The sequence below is a fragment of the Euwallacea similis genome, chromosome 25 (genome assembly GCF_039881205.1).
Source record: "Euwallacea similis isolate ESF13 chromosome 25, ESF131.1, whole genome shotgun sequence".
NCBI lineage: Eukaryota > Metazoa > Arthropoda > Insecta > Coleoptera > Curculionidae > Euwallacea > Euwallacea similis.
This window is the reverse complement of record NC_089633.1, coordinates 561810-580823: the sequence shown is the minus strand read 5'-3', so window position 1 is coordinate 580823 and position 19014 is coordinate 561810. Positions and strand designations below refer to the sequence as shown.

The following is a 19014-nucleotide window of genomic DNA, read 5'->3' as shown; positions in this document are numbered from 1 at the left end:
TTTATTTTCGTAACAATTGCAAATTAACTGTTGTGCCAAAAAATATTTGTTGTGGTGATTGTTGCTATAGTTTTATAGTGTTCGAAGGGAAGCTAGTAAGGTCTGATTTGTGTTCAAGATTTTTAAAAAATGGCTTTGATAAACCCATTGGCTCTTTTGTATGTTTGGTATTTGTTGTTTTATTTTCGATTTCCCCATAGTCAATAAACTGTTGAGAAATTCACTCTTTCTAGCACTTATTTTTTAACGCTTAAGTTGGACTTATATAGTAAATAAGATAAATTAATAAGTTAATAAAATAACGAAGAGTAATTTATTTGACGTTTACAGAGTCCATATAAAATGGAAAGTTAGAAGTTGGAAAATTTGTATCTTATTCCTTATCTGTTGTATAAACCCACTTTTATAAATCTCTAAAGTTATTTATATTGAAAAGGTATGACCGTTTTGTAATCATACAAAACAATAAATTCTTGCTCTTTCATATCTGTCTTTAGGAATTCTACATTATTCCTTAGTTTAGTCTATAGCTATTTTCTATCGTATAAATCGATATTTTCGTACTTTCTGTAAGTTTGTAATGTTATAATAAATGTTGAGTGTTTTTGTCTTATTATATGTTACTTAATATATCAGAAGTTTTGATTTTTGAAAACAAAGGAGACATTAAAATTAGTGTTAAATATTTTGTTGCAAAGTGAAAAAGTGGCAAGGGGTGTTTACTTTTTATTGTTTCCCATTATATTTATATGAACACTTTATTTTAAATAATATATGTATTATCAAATTTACAAGGAAAATGTCTAAGAAATTTCATTTAAGAGAAATTTCACTAAGAGTGTCAGAATTTTTAGCGTCAACCGTGTCGTTATTTGCTTAAATTATATCAATAAATAGAATAATACTTTAAGTTTGCTGTAGTGTGATAATAGTGTGTAATAGTAGTATAATAATGGATTTGGTTGTTTACACTCTGAAAGACACTATTCTGTTCCAAATCAATTCCTTTTTTTACATGAACAAAAAATAATCGTGATACAGCAAAACTGTCTTATAGGACTTAAAATTATATTTTAATGGCACTAAAGCTATGACACCATTCATACCTTTACTCACATCTTAGCTAAACAAATTAACCCTATTAGAAAAACAATCTTAAGAGCAGCTATTTTGGAACAAATGACTAGGAAAACTTAATCATAAAATATTACAAAGTACCTTCAAAAGATTCATTTATATGCTAGTCTTTAGGATACTTCGATTGGTAAATATAAATCAGTCGTTTACAACCCAGAACTCTGGTGAATGTGCAAAAGTTCATAAACAGTTTAGGCTTATCCAATTCTTTTAACTACCAGCCTAGCTATATAGTTCAGACCATAAAGGTATTTCAGATTTGGTCGTAATCTAGGTCTGCGTATCTGCGGAAAATGGAAGACTCAGCTTTTCTTGAATTTGCTCCACTCGCTCGTGTAGTTGTGTGAGCAGCTGAGGCGCTCGCAGAGGAACGTATGCATTTGTGGAATGGGATCTAGAAGTTTGCTCTTGACAAAGACCAAAAAAATATACACTAAAAGGGATTTTACCCTATATCAAAGTTATTTTTGTGATTTTCTTTAGACGGTGGTGTTTTCCCTGACCAAGGGGCATCCCGCACAGTTGATGTCACGCTTAAGGCTGGTGATACGGGCCTCGGATCATCAGGTAAGTCCAAGTCTAATCTGTAGGCATTATTATTGATCTAAAACGTGTTAGTGTTTCTTTGCAATAATAATAATGAACGTTGAATATGTCTTACTCGGAAAGGATTTTGAGAAAAATTCTGAGTGGACACAGGTTGACCAACTTGGAAATTCGCAGCTGCTCCTGAATTTTCTGCAAAATACAGACCTCGTGATCTCTGATAGTGACGCGCGTTTATTTTTTCGTATTTGCGCCACCCGGTATGCCATCTGCGGACCAGAAATTTCATTCGGGCTATTGACATTACTGCATATACAGCGGCTCTAAAAATCAGAATCGGTTACATACTATTCAAACCGCTAGCAGTTTATATAAAGAACTGAAAATTGACATATTAATTTTTCAGTTTTCTGGCCAAAACGGCTGTGAAAGAAGTTGGTTTCTGTATTTATGTCGTGGCTAAGTTCAACTATTCATTTTTAAATATTTAAAATTTACATGTAAGTTGGAACAAAGGATATATGAATTAATTCAAGATGTGTTAGGAACTTGTGAGCAGTCGATTTAATTTTATTGATTGGTTGGGTTCAGGAGAGTCAATAGTTGTGCAACTGTTTGGATTTGTGCTGAATGACACACAATCCATGAAATAGACTTAAATGGGAGCTGTTATTTTTGCTCCGAATTTAAAACAATTTGTAAAGTAGACAACACAACTGTTGCATCTACTAAAAGTAACCATTGTATATCTTTTGCTTTAACTTCTTCTCACCTAAAATGATTTATTGGGGAATGTCTACGCCCCAAACAGTGGCTGTCATGAGGTTGATTTGGAAAAACCTCAATTAGACAATGTCTTCGATGGCTTTCAAGGAAATCGCCCAAATATCGTTTTTGCCAAATGAGGGCTTTCTTCACGCTTTCCAATTTCAGGCTTTTCGCAAACAAATAATTGCACTACATGGAGGAATAAAAAAGAAAATTAATAAAAGAATCCGCTTCATTAATGAATAAAATATAGTACTAATTAATTATAATTGAGTTTTTTTAACTTACCCTAGCTACTAAATCCCCGAAAGGCATATTACCATTCATGTTACTTCTTACTTCGTTTCTCAGCTGATCTTCCAGCAGCTTCTTCTCCCTCTCTATCTGTTCGATTTGCTGCAATCGCTTTTTGTTTTCATCCGACTTTTGCTTTAATTCCTTGATCAAATTGGCCAATGTCTCCGGGACTTCCGAATTTTCCCCAGAAGTTACCGCAGTTGCCTGATTTTTTAAAGCTTTAACTAAGTCCAATTTTTGTTTTTTTAAAATTGACTTTTCCTGTTCTAACTCATCCTAAAAACCCTATTATAATAACAACAAAAAATTCACAGAAACAACTACCATTTTAATCTTCTTTTCCTCAACTTCTCGGTCCTTTGCCTCTAATTCAAATCTCTTCTTCAGCAGCTCTTCAGACAAGACTCTTTCTTTTTCGCTCAATATTTTGAATTTCTCTTCATTGGCACTATTCCTCTCTTTCTCTAATATCAACAATTCGTTGGTGTATTTCACATCATTTTCCAATTCGTTCTTGTCTTGTTGCATTCTTTTAATTTTCTTTACCAACTCGTCTTTTTCCTCTTTAACTGAGTTTAGTTGGATTTTCAAATGGCTCAATTCTATGTCATTTTCGCTAGGCAAAGAATGGTACTTGGTGGATTCAGAACTGCTTGTAGGTTTCTGTTTTAAAAAATTATATTGAGACAGGTTAAGGAAATAGTGGAAATGATGTATGTACTTTTAGTTCTTCACACCGAATTTCCAATAATCGACGACATCTTTGCTCTTCTTGTAAAAGTTTCTCTACCTGTTCTCTGTAGTTTAAAGCTCCGTCTAATTGAATTCTTAGCTGTTCCAGTAATTTGGCGTCCTGAAAACATTACTGAAAGATTCTTTAAATTTCCTCTTGAGAAGGACAACAAACCTCTAACATAGACTGTTTGCAAGTAATTTTCTTTTTTTCCAAAATGTTGTGCATATCATTTAATTTTTGTTCCAATTTGTTGCATTGCTGTTCCAATAATAGTTTCTGTTTTTCCAGGCAATCGTAGTTTCTTAATAGCTGTTTGTATTGATTTTTTTGTCTTGTGAGAGCTTTTCTACAATGTACATAAACAGTTTATGTCTTATGTAAATTTTTTATGTCTGAAGGAATTTTAAGCCCCGTTTTATTAGTAATTTTCAACCATAAATGAAATAAAAACTCACGTGTAAACCTCAGCGTCGTGCCCTTCAGAAATTGAGCTCAAACTCTGATCGCTCACAACACTAAGAATATTCGAGTCAATCTGAGCTGCACATTGTAATTCCTTTTTGAGTTGACCGGTGATTTCTTCGACGGGTGTCATATTGGCCACCTCGTAGTTCCACAAATTTGCCTTTAACTTGTGGATTTCCATATAGAGGTCTGCGTTCTTTTTTTGCTCATTTTTCAGCCTTGAAAATACAGGATAGACAAAACACAAAAATGCAGTCAAAATCGCTTAATTCAAATTAGTAAAAAACTCAATATTCTCCATTTAGTTTATTCTTCAAAACTTGTGACTTACCTGGTGCTTAGATCCACAATATTTCCCGTTTCCTTCATCTTATTATCGATGACCTTCATGTTAAGGTGCAGCTTATTTTGGTCTTCAGTCATCTGAGCGATTACTCTGTCTTTTTCTCGAAGCACATCTTGCAAATTCGCTGTTTCTTTGGTTAATTCTGAAATCCTCAATTTTTCGCTCTGCAGCTGCTTATTATTTTTCATCGGATTCTCCAATTTTTTCACCTTATCTTCAAATTCCGCAACTTCGGTTTGGTAGTATTTGATATCGTCATTCAATATGTCTAACTCACATTCTTTGTCCTTGACCAAATCCTCTTTCTTGGTTATTTCACTCTGCAACTTGCTGACTGTATTTTCTCGCTCTAGTAAGGCTGACTTCATTTTTTCTAATTCTATGTTTTTGGCATTAACATCGGATTTAATGACGTTGAGTTCGGTTACTGTTTGTTGAATTAAAATTTCCTTATTGTCCAATTCTTTCTTCAGTTTCAACACTTCTTCTCCTTGGATTTTCAGACTGGATTCTAATTCATTTTTTTCAGTTTTCAAATCATCGATTGTATGCACTAATTTGTCTTCAAGGTCTATCTTTTCTTTGAGGTCTTTCTCAGACTGAATTAGACGATTTTTTAGATCCCAACTTTTTGACTGTTCCTTTTCTAATTGAATGTTTTTCTCTTGCAAAATGCGATCCACATTATTATAGCTCTCCTGCTTTAAATTAATTAACTTTTGTTCTAGATACCGATTTTCTTTGGCCAAATTTAAATACATATCATCCTTTCTAGTGGAATCTTCCTTAAGGCCTAGAACTTCTTTTTCAAACTCTGAAATTTTCAGCTTTTTTTCAGCCAATTCTACTCTTAACTGTTGCTCCTTTTCCTTCGCTTCTTCATGTTCCTTTTCGAACGTTTTAGTAGCACTTGCTAAGGCCCGCTCAGTTTCTTCCAAATGCATCTGCAATTTGCTGATTTTCTCCTCAAACTCATTAAGGATTTGCAACTTTGCTTGCATTTCTTGAATTATTTGATTTTTGGTTTCAATTTCGAGTTTTAGGTCTTGGATTTGGTTTTCTAGTATTTCACTGTCGGGTAGATCTCCAAAGCGGACACGTTTCTCACTTGATTTGTGAGTGGATATTTCTGTTGAATTAGGTTTACCTATGAAAGAAATTATTAACTTCTTTAAGTTAGATCGAAAAATTGCTAATTACCTAGTGGTGTAGACATAATGTAGTTCATACTGTCCACTTTTTCTATAGACGATATTTCCGGCATAAATTGAGTGTCTTCAGGCTTTTTTAATGAAATATGCCCTGCAACGCTCATCTCATCTCTGGCTGTTTCGCAACGCCTTACTGCATCAACCATGGGTTGGCTCAAATCCAATATGGAAATTAGCTGCTCAATGGAACTGCCCGAACTCTTCAGATTTGCCAAAGTCTTTAAATCGTTTTTATTTAAGTTTAACGAGGTGTAGATTAGCAGCTGTTTTTCAGCCTCGGTAAGCCTTTCTCTTAGGCGCTCTATATCGTTGTTCTTATCATGAATGATATTCTCCACCAAATTAGGCAATATCTGATTGTCCGATGTTGATGGTTTTTCTTTGAGAACCTGGTTTTCCAAGCGTAGGGCCTCCAATTGCTTCTGCATTTCTATTACGAGATCATCGTCTTTGTTACTGGAAATTTCTGATTCCGCATCTTTGAGCCGTTGCTGAGTTTCTTTGATTATTTGTTCTTGGAGGGTAATTGTTTTGTCTTTACTACGGATTCTCTCCTGTAAAAAATATGATTTGTTGTTGCCAAAACACATATCACAATACAGTATTTTTATATAGGATTATATACAGGATGTTAATGACATGTCAATACGTCACAAAGCAATTTTTCCTTTGATTTTAGGGTAGATGACCCTAGCTTTAACTAAATACTTACAACATAAAATCGAGAAGTTGCATAGAAAAGATTGGGAACCATTTTTAATTTTTAAAACCTAATATCTCGCTAACGAATGATTTCCGATTTATATTTATATGAAGAACCTGTCTTAGAATCATACTGGAGATCATTATGTGACGTACTGAGATGTCATTATATTCTTAAGTTTACCTGCAAATTCGCGATTTCATTCTGCAAATCGTAAATCTTTAACTCTAACGACGTATTGGTTTGCTTCTCAATATGTTCGGCTATAATTCTCTGCTGATCCAATCTAATTTGGAAATCGCTGATCAGTACCACTTGCTCCTGAATCTGCCTCTTCATAACATCCTTCTCGTTGTTTACTTCCTCGATCTCAGTCTTAAGCCCGGCTACTTGCATTTCCAGATCTTGAATGCGCTTCATTGCCGCTTCTTCAGCTCGCGAGTGTCTCAAAAGCTTCTCTTTCAATCTGGCTAATTGTTGAAGGGGCACCTCACACTCATCCATTGAGGCCGTGTTCGGGGTCTGCGGTCTCACCTGAAATTTATTAGTGTGTTTTTGTTAATTTGTTAACTCTTAACCACTCACCAAATCCCGCACTGACATGTCTTCAGAAGGAGAACTACAGCTGTTAGTTCCGGTAGAATGCAACAGCTCCAGCTCTCTGGTCTTTTTGTCAAGGCTAATTTCTATTTCGAATAACTGAAATACAAAATTTAGAACTTATACCACAAAAAAAATTCTAATATAAGGTTTACCTGCAGCTTAATTTGCCTCAAAGCTCCCTCACTGCCGGCCAACTCAGCACCGATTCTCAACTTCTGCACTTCTTCCTCCAACTTCTCGCAGTGCCCACGCAAATTCTGAATATCTGAAACATTGCCGAGAGGAATGAGTACTCTATATTCGTCTAATGACTGGTTCTGTTGATTGACGATACATTCTAGTTTCTCCACATTGCGTAGCTGCTCCTCTATCTCCCGATCTTTGGAGTCGTTCAAATGCTCCAATTCAGTGATGACGTCACGAAGAATTTTGATTTTTTCCACTGCTTCGTCTCTTTCAGATTCCAGTTCTTTGAATTTCGCCTGACGGTCTTGAAGTTGGTTGGTCAAGGTTTGAATTTGTTGCTCAAGGTGTTCAGCCTAAAGGGAATTTTCTTTGTATACATGAAACAACAACATACAGAACATGTTATGCAGGTCTTTTATTAAATTTTTCACCTTATTTTCGAGACAAAAAACTTGATTAGTTAAAAAGCACAAACTCAACATTTCGGGAAAGCTTAAACGAATTGAAGACCTAATGGCAAATAACTTGGCCTGCACTGAAGAACTCTCGAATCCGGGAATTTAAATTAGAAAGGCGGCCTAAGCCATTAACCTGTTTATAGGATTGTCACTCGTAAACAGGATGTATGTTGATTTTTAGTGATCAAAATAAATATTTACAAATTGGTAGATATACAAGTAAAAACCTCAAAGTCTACATCACCTTATATAGTCTCTTATCCACCACTAGTGCTGTTTATTGTAAGAACTACTGTAGTTGTCACTACACTATCTGCTTCACTAAATAATTCTTTGGTGACATTAGTGAAACTTTTACACATTGAAAAAGCGTGAATAAAAACTGAAATTACACTACTACAATACCAAAGTTCGTTTTTACTTTAACCCCAATTTAAACAGCGCACCGAGAGGAAACACCAAAAATAACTAAAGGATAAAAATAGCGCGACGCATCGTCTCTTCCGAAACTCATAGTCTGGAAAGGGCGATGCTGTAAGCACCTGCTTCTTGCACTTGACTTTATGTCATGAATAAGTAACATAAAGACTTAATTTCCATAAGAAAACAGAAAAATGAGAATTTTTATTTACATAGGTATAAGGCTCTGATACCCGTCATTTCTACCGTTTTTAAGGCTTTGCTTTCTTGTAAGACCATTTACCAAAATTGAACTTATATCAACTTAACATTTCCATACACCTAAAAGCAACAATAACACAATATTTAGTGTCTTTACCTTATAAGCGTCTACTTGAAGCTTGCTATGGCCACGTTTGGCTTGATGCTGCCCAGGCTTTTCCCACTAACATGCAAAAGTGAGCAAAAACCAATTACAGTCAAATATATTCCAAGAGCGGCTTTTTCAGTTTAAAAGTTAGTGCTCATTAACAATAAATGATCGTATCAAGGACGTAACTTCTCCTTAACAGCTAACTTTTACTGATAAAACGCACTTCATATCACATCAAATTGATTATTATATGTTTTACATTACAAAAGTTATTACAAAAGCAATGTGCAAGGTGCTGTGAAATTATCTATGATTTTGTGAAAGTATGAGGAGGTTTGGCTATGATAGAGTGTGTGATTTCTGAAAGAGAATTAAATAATACATTGAGAAATAATGGTTAAACTCAATGGGAAAAAATTAAAACTCTGCTGTTTACGTAAATTATATGATGCTATTTCACATAAATATTTACATATACAGGGTAGTTTGTACGTTGAAGATTTTCTTCTAAGATCATCAAATTTGAAAACAGTTTTTTTGTAGTAAAAACGTAAAAAAATTAACTTGTATGCCTGCAACTTAAAGTTGTTGCATGAGCTCTGCGAAAGCAAAAATGATCTTGGGATATAAAACCATTTTATGCGAAAGGTACCAACAAAAACGGCGTGATATGTACATAAACCTTAAATGGGATTTCTTTTTTAAAAATAAACAGTGTTTAAGAAAAAATAAGTGGCGTACTATTTTTTCGTTAAGAACATTCGATGACTTGTTGATACGCGCGCTATTGGTAGAACTGAATATATTTTTTTGCAAAATTAATTAATACATTTAAGAAGTGTCATTAAAATATCTGGGTGCAACGTAAGACTAGCCTTCTTGTGGTACATTAAGGGTAACGTGTTATACGCGGCTAAATAATTTACAATTTTGAGAGCCAGACAAATTGACTAAAACATATTACGCGAATGAACATGAATGTGAACGAAATACAAGGGGTAAACTCTGGTCCGTCTGTCAGAATTACGTCAATTTAATATAGAGGCGTAAGTAAATCTAAGAGTGTAGCCTTTTTGAAACTTCAGCAAACCCGCAAAATTGACATAACGATGATCCAGGAAGTGCCCCGAGTGTGCTTTCTACAGAAGCCTTGGGGACTTAGTGCAGATAAAGCATTAACACCCTGTATTTCTGTTTCATTTACTAATAGAAGGAAATCCTGAACTTAAAAATCACCCTATAGAAATTCTAGTAATTAGATAAATACGAGCAATAATATACAGTTTCAGTTGAAATTAACAAAATTCAATCCAATTAGTTCCAAAAGTTGATTAATTTAATTTTTCCAAAACACTCTGCAGCCAAATATGAATAATAGGCCCGTCCCAAATATGTTTTTTTATAAATTAGAAGTATACATTTCTTCTTGTTTTCGGCCATTTTCTCCTGTAAAAACTGGGCAAGACAAATTTAAATCTTGTGCTATGCGTAAAACTTTCAGAATTTACTTCCGCAGATCCAACTTATCGAGTCTTCCTTTTATTTATGCATTATCTTGGCGGGTGTCAATATGTGAATCTTAAACTTAAATTTAACGGTTATCGTCTGTTTGGGACGGGTCTACTTCAACAATATTTATTCAAAAAGCTTCAGTTAAAGCCACAAAAGCCCCCTAAGCCTTACCTCCCTTGACATAATTTGACAATTAGCTCTGTCCTTGTCTCGCTCTTTAATTTGCTCGTGAAGCGCATCTATTTTCTTCTGAGCCTCGTCTCGCTCTTGTTCTCGCTCCACTGCTTGTTCTTCCAGGAACTTTTGAGTAGTTTTGTACTTTTTATCGGCAACCTCGATCTATGGAGAATGCACAGAGAGAGCCTCATTTGATGGACATGGACAATGAACATGAACATGAAGCTAGTATGATTGGGCCCAAAGCAAAGTTATAAGAGGCGAACGCATTTAGAGAGATAATTTGCAATATCATGTGACACTTCTTTACTGCTATTTATTATTTTTAATATTTATTTACATCAATTCTAAGTAAAACAACTTTTTTTATCTATATTTCGCTGCACACTGGAATAAACTGAGTACATTTAAAGTAAACACGATTTGAATAAAAACAGATTGCAAATAACTCTCCAAATGTATGCTTTTTGCAGGCATACGTACCTTTCCTAAATAACAATACTAACTCAATATGAGTAATAGCTTCTTAACCATTTACTGATAATGTATAATTCCGAGCTTGTTTAAATAAGTGCTGAATGGTAAATCATCGGCCCAATTATGATAAACATGGGCTGAACAAACGGCAATTGTAGAAATTAGTTTTAGTTATTTACGATTTTGGTAAATATTCTTCACGGTATAATCAATTAAGGTATTTTTGCATAAAATTACATCTTGTTTAAATCAATATTACAAACAGTCCTACTTTTGAAAAATAATACCTCAGAACAGCATTTTATTCATTTGGTTGAACGAAAACGAACAGTATAGAGACAGTGACATCATAAACTACGAAATAAAATCACTATCCATAATTATCCAATTGTTATGAAATTGTTCTAAGGTTAATTATCTTTTGGATTATCAATAATTTTATAATTCAAAAGCCGAAAGTCTTTATCAACGCAAAGTCAGAGATAATTAGAAAAATTTACTTACTTGTTGCAGCAAGTCCCGGGACTCCTTTTTGGCTTCTTCCTTGACTTTTTCGCTGACGCGACACAGTTCCTCGATCAACTGCAAAATATTTGGATCGGCGCTAGTACGGGATTGAATCAACATTGTCCGTGCTTTCTCTTGAAGATTGACCAAGGCGACAGTCGTATCTTCTAGAAGAGAAAAGATAATGATTTGAATTATAATGATACAAAACTCTTTCATATTTTTAACAATTATTTTAATAAATATATTAGATTTAGCAATATCCTAAAAAATCGTACCTAAGCCAAGAATAATTGGATTGCCAGCCTCTCCATACCCCTCAGACACAACCTCTGAATGCCGATCTTCCACCAGTTTGGCAATTCTATACTTGGCTTGTTCTAAGTCTCCTTCTAAAATACTTAATCTCTCCAATAGCTGCTCCACTCTGTTCTCCAAATATGCTTTTTCCTTTTCAAGAGTTGCAATAACTTCATTGGAATCCACTAATGAATCTTTTAAACTAAAACAGAAAATAAATTTGCTGTTTTACTTGTTCAAATATGTTCAATTTACTCAGAAAAATTTGAAGAAACAATTGCAAAATAAGAAAAACTTGATAAAAAAAATTTAACGGAAAAATTCGGAGATTGGTAACTTGTATTTATTGTTTGTTCTTCAAGGAAATTAATTAAATGAACAGTTTCACAGAAACACTTACCAATCAAATCTCTGCCTTTCAAGATGCAGCTGCTTCGAAATGGATTCAAACTTCTTCTCAAAATCTCCACAAGGCGAACTTGTTTTACTCCCAGCTTTTGACTGTACAGTTAAAGCCAAAATCGCATTAGCCTCCTGTTTTAACTTTTCTAAACACATTCCAAGTTCATTTTTCAAGTCCATTGAAACATCCAACGAAACACCTTCCTGCAGACTTTGATGCTCTATCATACACATCAAATCTCCAAAGTTTGGTGTTAAATGAACTCTGGTTTTGCCGACTGTAAGACTATCAAAGGCTATCCTTGTGTTGGCACTGGTTTCGCTCGACTTGTTAAGTTCTTGCTCTAGTTGATCAATTGTTAGGGTTTCGTTGCTTTGTTTGACCAGGTTTTCCACTAGGGTGTTGTTGAGTTCGTCTTCTGCTTGATTGAAATAGTTTAGTAGTTCGGATATGAGGTTGCGCATGGAGTCAACTTGTTTCTTCAAAGTGTCTCTAAAGGGCAATAAAAATTTAGAGGATTTTCCATTGAAAAGCATCGTCATTATAATATTATTTTAGGTATCAGAAGAAATCCCACCACAAAGCCTCAAATATAAAGTAAAATTATTATGCCGTGATAAAGACAAAGTTCCCTAATAACGAAATATTTCTTTAAATATATATAAAAGTAACATTTAAAATCTTAAATCCTACCTCTCTTTGATTGTCTCTATTTCAGTTTTACTTAAACTGTCACCATCTCTCCTTCTTCTAGCCCGTTCCAAAGCCCCATTTAAAATCTTCAAGTGTTCGTCTTTGAGCTTAGTTATTTCTTTGTCGTGCTCTTCTCTAAGATTATTAATTTCTATGTCATATTTTTGGGTAAATTTTTCACGGAGTTGCAGTAGTTCGGATGGCCAGTCCTCGTCGTCAGCTTCATTTGAAGCTAAGCGCTGTGGCAAGAAGTTAAAAATTTAAATACAAGAAAAAAGACGTGTTTCTTTTCTGATATTTTTTTTAATGAAAATGGGTTTATCAATATATCCAAAGTTGTCTAATGTCTGCATACCTGAATTTGATCTTCTAGCGAATTTATAATATCAATTTTAGCGAGAGTTATCTGTTCTTGCAATCTTCTTTCGTAACTCTCTACAACCTCGTTTAATTCATAATCACCAGAGTTAGCCTAAAAAACATCCAAGCCACACATCATTGAGTATAATTCATATTTTGCAATTTTGCAGGACAGTAGTTGCTTATATATAATATGGTAAATTCATAGTACCACTTACCACTTCTTGAATTGTCGAATTTATACTGATATTCCCATGCCGTTTCGCTTCCTCTTCTAACTGAAATTTCAAATTGGAAATCTCCTCCAAATATCTGTTTTCAATGGCTCGAATTTCTAGTTTCTCCCCAATTCTAAACAAGGCATTCAATTCGCTCTTAACTTCATGCTCAATATTGGCTAATTCCTTATCATTTATATATTCCAAGGAATGTTTGGAGATTTTGCTTGCAAAAGCTGCCAAATTTTCCTTAAGTTTTTTCACATCTTCTTTGGAATTGAAGACCCTTTTCTGGTCTCCGCCTGGCGCTGATTGGCTGGAAAGCAAGAAATCAGCGCTTAGCTCCACGTCAGAGCTTGAACCTGACAATTTTCGGCTTTGCTGGCTAAAGACCTCTTCAGAGAAACTTAAAATAAGCCATGGTTAATTTGTAGTTTTTAAGTATGAAGTGACTGGTTACTTTTTCTCTAAATCGGCACATTTTTTTTCGAAGTAAGTGCGGAGCTCCTCCATTTCTTTTCCATGCTTTTTTTCCAACTCAAGCTTAAGCTCCACTAAGTCAACTGAGCTTGACTGTTTCGTGTGTTCTAGTAAGTCTTTAAGTCTGGTAACTTCAGTTTCATATTCATGTCTTTCAGATTCAATTTTCGTCTCAATGTGAAAGAATTTTTATTGGTTTTAACTCTAAGTTTTGAAGAAAATTATTACCTGTAAATCTACAATTACAGCCTCCAATTTGAGCACCATAGAATTTTGCTAAAAATAATAAAAAATGCCAATTTTAGGTTACACTAACAAGAAGAAGCACAAACCTGGACTTCTGCATTATTTATCTTTGAAGGCACTTCTCTTTGTAACTACAAAAATGAATTTAATGATCATACTTTTAATAAAAATATCCCCACTCTTACCTTCTCAAGTGAGCAATTATCAGGCACTTCAATATCACTTTTAGTTAAAGAACAGTCATGATCTTTAACCATTTGAGTAGTTTCCTGCAAGTTTTGCTGTAGCTGCGCGATTTGGTTCTTAAAATCTTCTACTTGGGCAAGAAGCTCTTTGCGTTCAATCACAGACTGATTGAGAGATTCACTTAATTGTTGTATAAGATCATCTTTGTAAATTATGGCATTGTTGTACTCTAACAACTAAAAGATTGAAAGTTCCCAATTAATTACCATATTGATATTTTAAGTCAAAATGCATTATAAAATTAGAAGATAGATTGCTAGTCTTGACTTGTTCAACACTGCAGCAATTGGGCAAGAAGACCTGAACAGGTCATCACTGAAAGATGGATAAGATTGCAAAAAACTTGAATATACTAAATAGCTAGTAATACACAATTCATGCCTTACATTGAATGACTTACAATAGACCTTATGTCTTAATGGAAGACTAGTCCACCTAATTCAACAGAATGCAAGCACCAAAATGATAAAATTGATATAAATAAACAAATGATCTAGTCATACATTTTCTATGTTCTGTAAAATATCTACAAGGGATTGACTACCATGATAAGATCTTTCAGCCATCAAACCAAGCCAAAAAGAGCCTCTCTCTTGCAGAATTATAATTATTGAAATAACACAAATCTCTATATGCAAGAATTTTAAACCACAAAAGGGTAATAAAAGCAAGTTTCTTACCTTACTGTGGCAATTTTCCTGTAATTGTTTATACTCAGTGGCAGATACCAAACTTGAAGTATAATTACTCATTTCTCTCAAGGAATCTAGCTCTTGTGATAAGGCAGTTATTGTACTATCTTTCACAGCCACAATTTCCTCTAACTGTCTCAACTTATTATCTACATCACTAAGGTTGTCACCACTATCCTTATCTGCATTGAATGGCATCGGACACTCAGTGTTACCATCTTTTGACAAATTATAATTTCCTGATAACTGAACAAGGCTTTTATCGCTAAGATCTAAATTGGCAAAGATGTTGAAGCTCTCCTCTTTTGAGTGTATGCTCTCTAAATCAGAATGAAAATCACTGTTGCCTAAAATTTCTTCTAATATACTTTTCACATTTTTAGCTCCATCCTCACCATTTGTACTCTGATTCACTAACGATTTATCCATGTTATCTGGTAAACCATTAGTGATGTTACTACCAAAACTACTTAAATCTAAAGAATAGTGTTTTTGATCTTGTGAATTGTCATTGTCAAAACTTGTTTTTTTTGATAAGGCACTTGGTTGATTGAAAATTTCGATTTCTTGAAAGGAACGGTCATTCTCCACACTTGGGGTGGCAGAAGTGACATGCTCGCTGATAGAGCCTTCAGATATGGTGTCTTCCTCTTCTTCCTGCTGGCTAATTGAAGTTAGGTCTGCATCATTAGTACATAAATTCTTCTTTTCCTGAAATAATAAAAGTAGAAGGCCCAAAAATACACTAAATAGGGATGCCTGAAACTAGGTTAAAATAGGGACTTTATTAGTAAATCACTAATCCCATCAAGATGGCCCAAGAGACTGTGGCCTTAAGCATAGCTACTTTGATTGAGCTAGAATCTAAAGAAAATGGTGTTTTCAGGAGAAGTTTGGAGCCTGAGTTTAAAAATATGAAGAGATTGGAAACAGGTGACCCTTAAAAAAACAAAAGAAAAATTATTGAAAAAAACAGAATAATGTTTTAAACATCATATTTCAAGGATTATGATCTTTTTCTGAGGGCCAGTTCAGTTTCAAAAGTGCCAGTGTATAATATGTTTAGGATATAGGGAAGGGCTATCAGATTGTTGCTAGCTTAGGTTTATTAGATGAATGCAAGAGTGCTTTTTGGGAATTGAGAATTCTCAAGCTTCTTAGCACATAGTACTGAAGTATGTGTGTCTGTAAAACAGTGTGAGTAAGAACAGTGACAGTTTATGAGTATAGGTATTCTAACTTCCAGAATCAACTCAATGAGAATGAGGAATGATTTGGTGGTTTTGATGTACAAAGTGTTAAAGACCCTGGCAAGACCGAAATTTGCAGTAAAAGCATGTTTTAATAGTTTCCTTAGATATCAGAGTGCTCCCTGACTAGCAGTTTAACTCTAATGTCAGGAGGTGGTTATTAGACAGGGCTATATATGATATAAATGAATATCTTCAAGCTAAAGTAAGGATCAAACCATTCTAATGTTTATTAATCCTTATTGAATTTGAATTCCTAAAATATTATTGTTTCTGTGTATATAAAAATAGAAACATTGAAATTGATAACCAAACAAATTAAAATTATATGCTGACCGTATCTTTGGGTTCTTTCGACTTCTCCTGCGTCTCTTCCATAGTGGCAATTGTGGCCCCTTATCGTAGGAAATATATATTCGCTTTTTAACACGTTTAAAGGGATAAAAAGACCTTCAGGGTGGGCATTACTTTATTTTTAGCTCAGAAAATATTGAAATTAATCCACTTTTCCTTCCTATTTTCTCTCAAAACAAAAAAGTAAACCGTTTTGAGTTGACAATTAAAGTTATCTGTCAAAGCTTAAAGCCTTTTCAAAAGTAGAACGAAGCACATGGAGTAATTAGAGTGTCTAGAGTGCTTGGATTTGATGACCAGCAGAGATAGACATATAAATAAACATGTAAATAAATATTTATTTATTTGTTATTAATAATATTTTACATAGGTACTTTTACCGCATTCACGGAAAAAATCTAAATAAACACTCATTAGAAATACAAAACATTTATTAGACAAAATGAATATATGAAATTTGGTAATTAACAAGAAATTCAAACATTTTTACAAAATGGATTGCTATGAGCGGTCAGCTCAGAAATTTGAAAAAAAGCAATGAAGTGCGGCTTGTCTGTTTTACATCCAGCCCCGATTGCAGCAACTGTTGTCATTCTGACTACTCCGACTACTCACTGGTCATATATTACGCAATAGGTGTAATTTTACGCTTATTTAATATAAAAGACAATCATTACAATTCGTAATGTGTAACTCTTTTACGTATTATATTTATTAATTAATTAAAATACTTATCAAATAGAGTATTAAAGGTGAAATATTAATTATTTAAGCAGTTTTTAACGTCAACAAAATCTTATTTATATTTTTTACACTTTTTTCAATGTTTTTTAAGTGAAAAATGAAAAAATTCGAAAATTGACGTATATGTCCATCGCGGGTGACTACAAATTGGGGATAGACGTAAATAAGTTGATAAAACAAATATTTTGTTTATTAGTATGGTGAGCAAATAACACGATAATATTAATGACACAAAGCTACTGAGCAATCAATAATCAAAGGACTCACGAGAGTCCTGTGTTGACCATATACAGGGTATTTCAAATTCGACCCTCACCATTGGGATCTCGGAAACTAGAGGAGATACGAAAAAGTTTAAATGGGGGCAAAGTTGCGCAATCTAGTGCTTGATCGAATACCGTTTTCAAAATTTTAATTTTCCGAGTACTTCCGAAGATATCCGAGAAAAACTAAAAATTGGAGAATCCATTTTTAATTTTTTTTAGCGTTATTTGACAAGAAAGGTTAAATCCGTAAGCACATTTTCATTGTCACTTTTTCTCAGCTACACAATCACATATTCAAATTTGCGATCCGACGTTTCGTCTTTCGGCTACCATCATCAACTTTATTTTTTCTTATGGGCGCCATATTGGATTTTTCGACAAAAAAATAGTGCGTTTCATTCTGAATTCATTGATATAGAACTTCTTATAATTTACTTTTTTAAAAGCCGAAATATTTAAATAAAAAGAAATATTACATAGGTGGCCTTGACTCCATCGAAAGACTTTCTTTTGTTCGCGTTATATGACAGAACTTCTCAAACGAATTTAGAGCGTGTGCAGATTTCCAATGAAAATGAGTTTCCGAAGTGAAGAAAAACGAGATATGTTAAGACTTTATTACAAATTTGATAGGAACAGTACGAAAACAGCATTTTGAGTTATATCCGGAAAGACAACAGCCGCATAGAACATTATTTAAAACTTTGGACGAACATTTAGCTGAGTTTGGTGCTTTTGAAAAACCTAAGATGAAGTATGGAAGCAGAATGGAAGAAGATACTAGAAATAACCTACTGGCAGAGACAAAACTAAATTATTATTAAATGATACAACAAGTGTTCAGATTGACGACCTTCCTCCTGCATACATAAACGAACACGTCTATTTAAATTAGTGACAGCCCTAATAATATTTCTCCTTCTGATTACTCTACATTGTGTAATGATGTTTTCTCTAAGTTCTTCTATTGTGTTATAATCTCGATTCTCATATATTCTATTTTTCAAAGTGCCCCACAAAAAAGTCGTCAATTTGAGCACTTGTTGTATCATTTAATAATAATTTAGTTTTGTCTCTGCCAGTAGGTTATTTCTAGTATCTTCTTTCATTCTGCTTCCATACTTCATCTTAGGTTTTTCAAAAGCACCAAACTCAGCTAAATGTTCGTCCAAAGTTTTAAATAATGTTCTATGCGGCTGTTGTCTTTCCGGATATAACTCAAAATGCTGTTTTCGTACTGTTCCTATCAAATTTGTAATAAAGTCTTAACATATCTCGTTTTTCTTCACTTCGGAAACTCATTTTCATTGGAAATCTGCACACGCTCTAAATTCGTTTGAGAAGTTCTGTCATATAACGCGAACAAAAGAAAGTCTTTCGATGGAGTCAAGGCCACCTATGTAATATTTCTTTTTATTTAAATATTTCGGCTTTTAAAAAAGTAAATTATAAGAAGTTCTATATCAATGAATTCAGAATGAAACGCACTATTTTTTTGTCGAAAAATCCAATATGGCGCCCATAAGAAAAAATAAAGTTGATGATGGTAGCCGAAAGACGAAACGTCGGATCGCAAATTTGAATATGTGATTGTGTAGCTGAGAAAAAGTGACAATGAAAATGTGCTTACGGATTTAACCTTTCTTGTCAAATAACGCTAAAAAAAATTAAAAATGGATTCTCCAATTTTTAGTTTTTCTCGGATATCTTCGGAAGTACTCGGAAAATTAAAATTTTGAAAACAGTATTCGATCAAGCACTAGATTGCGCAACTTTGCCCCCATTTAAACTTTTTCGTATCTCCTCTAGTTTCCGAGATCCCAATGGTGAGGGTCGAATTTGAAATACCCTGTATACCTCA

The 19014-nt window shown here is 33.9% G+C and overlaps 1 protein-coding gene across 1 annotated transcript; it reads right to left on the bottom strand.

Annotated features, from left to right (window-relative positions):
* Nucleotides 1-399: 399 nt before the first annotated feature.
* On the bottom strand, nucleotides 400-16348 carry LOC136416866 (uncharacterized). The gene is made up of 28 exons (XM_066402249.1): nucleotides 16126-16348; nucleotides 14528-15250; nucleotides 13787-14023; nucleotides 13688-13732; nucleotides 13584-13631; nucleotides 13336-13526; nucleotides 12876-13281; nucleotides 12653-12769; nucleotides 12298-12536; nucleotides 11602-12096; nucleotides 11180-11403; nucleotides 10899-11068; nucleotides 9912-10079; nucleotides 8235-8300; nucleotides 6965-7351; nucleotides 6795-6908; nucleotides 6393-6743; nucleotides 5496-6060; nucleotides 4281-5442; nucleotides 3940-4167; nucleotides 3656-3830; nucleotides 3470-3601; nucleotides 3073-3411; nucleotides 2740-3024; nucleotides 2456-2640; nucleotides 1799-2006; nucleotides 1587-1741; nucleotides 400-1531 (listed from the first exon to the last, which is right to left on the bottom strand). The coding sequence occupies exons 1-28, from the start codon at nucleotides 16165-16167 to the stop codon at nucleotides 1408-1410; spliced, it is 7581 nt and encodes a 2526-aa protein (XP_066258346.1). The 5' UTR covers nucleotides 16168-16348; the 3' UTR covers nucleotides 400-1407.
* Nucleotides 16349-19014: the final 2666 nt, after the last annotated feature.

Coding starts and splice junctions, on each gene's coding strand:
- LOC136416866 (XM_066402249.1), bottom strand. CDS start 16,167: ATGGAAGAGACGCAGGAGAAGTCGAAAGAACCCAAAGATACG. Junction 13,527..13,583: donor CTGTAATTGTAGATTTACAG/GTAATAATTTTC, acceptor TTTCACATTGAG/ACGAAAATTGAATCTGAAAG. Junction 2,641..2,739: donor TCGGGGATTTAGTAGCTAGG/GTAAGTTAAAAA, acceptor TCCTCCATGTAG/TGCAATTATTTGTTTGCGAA.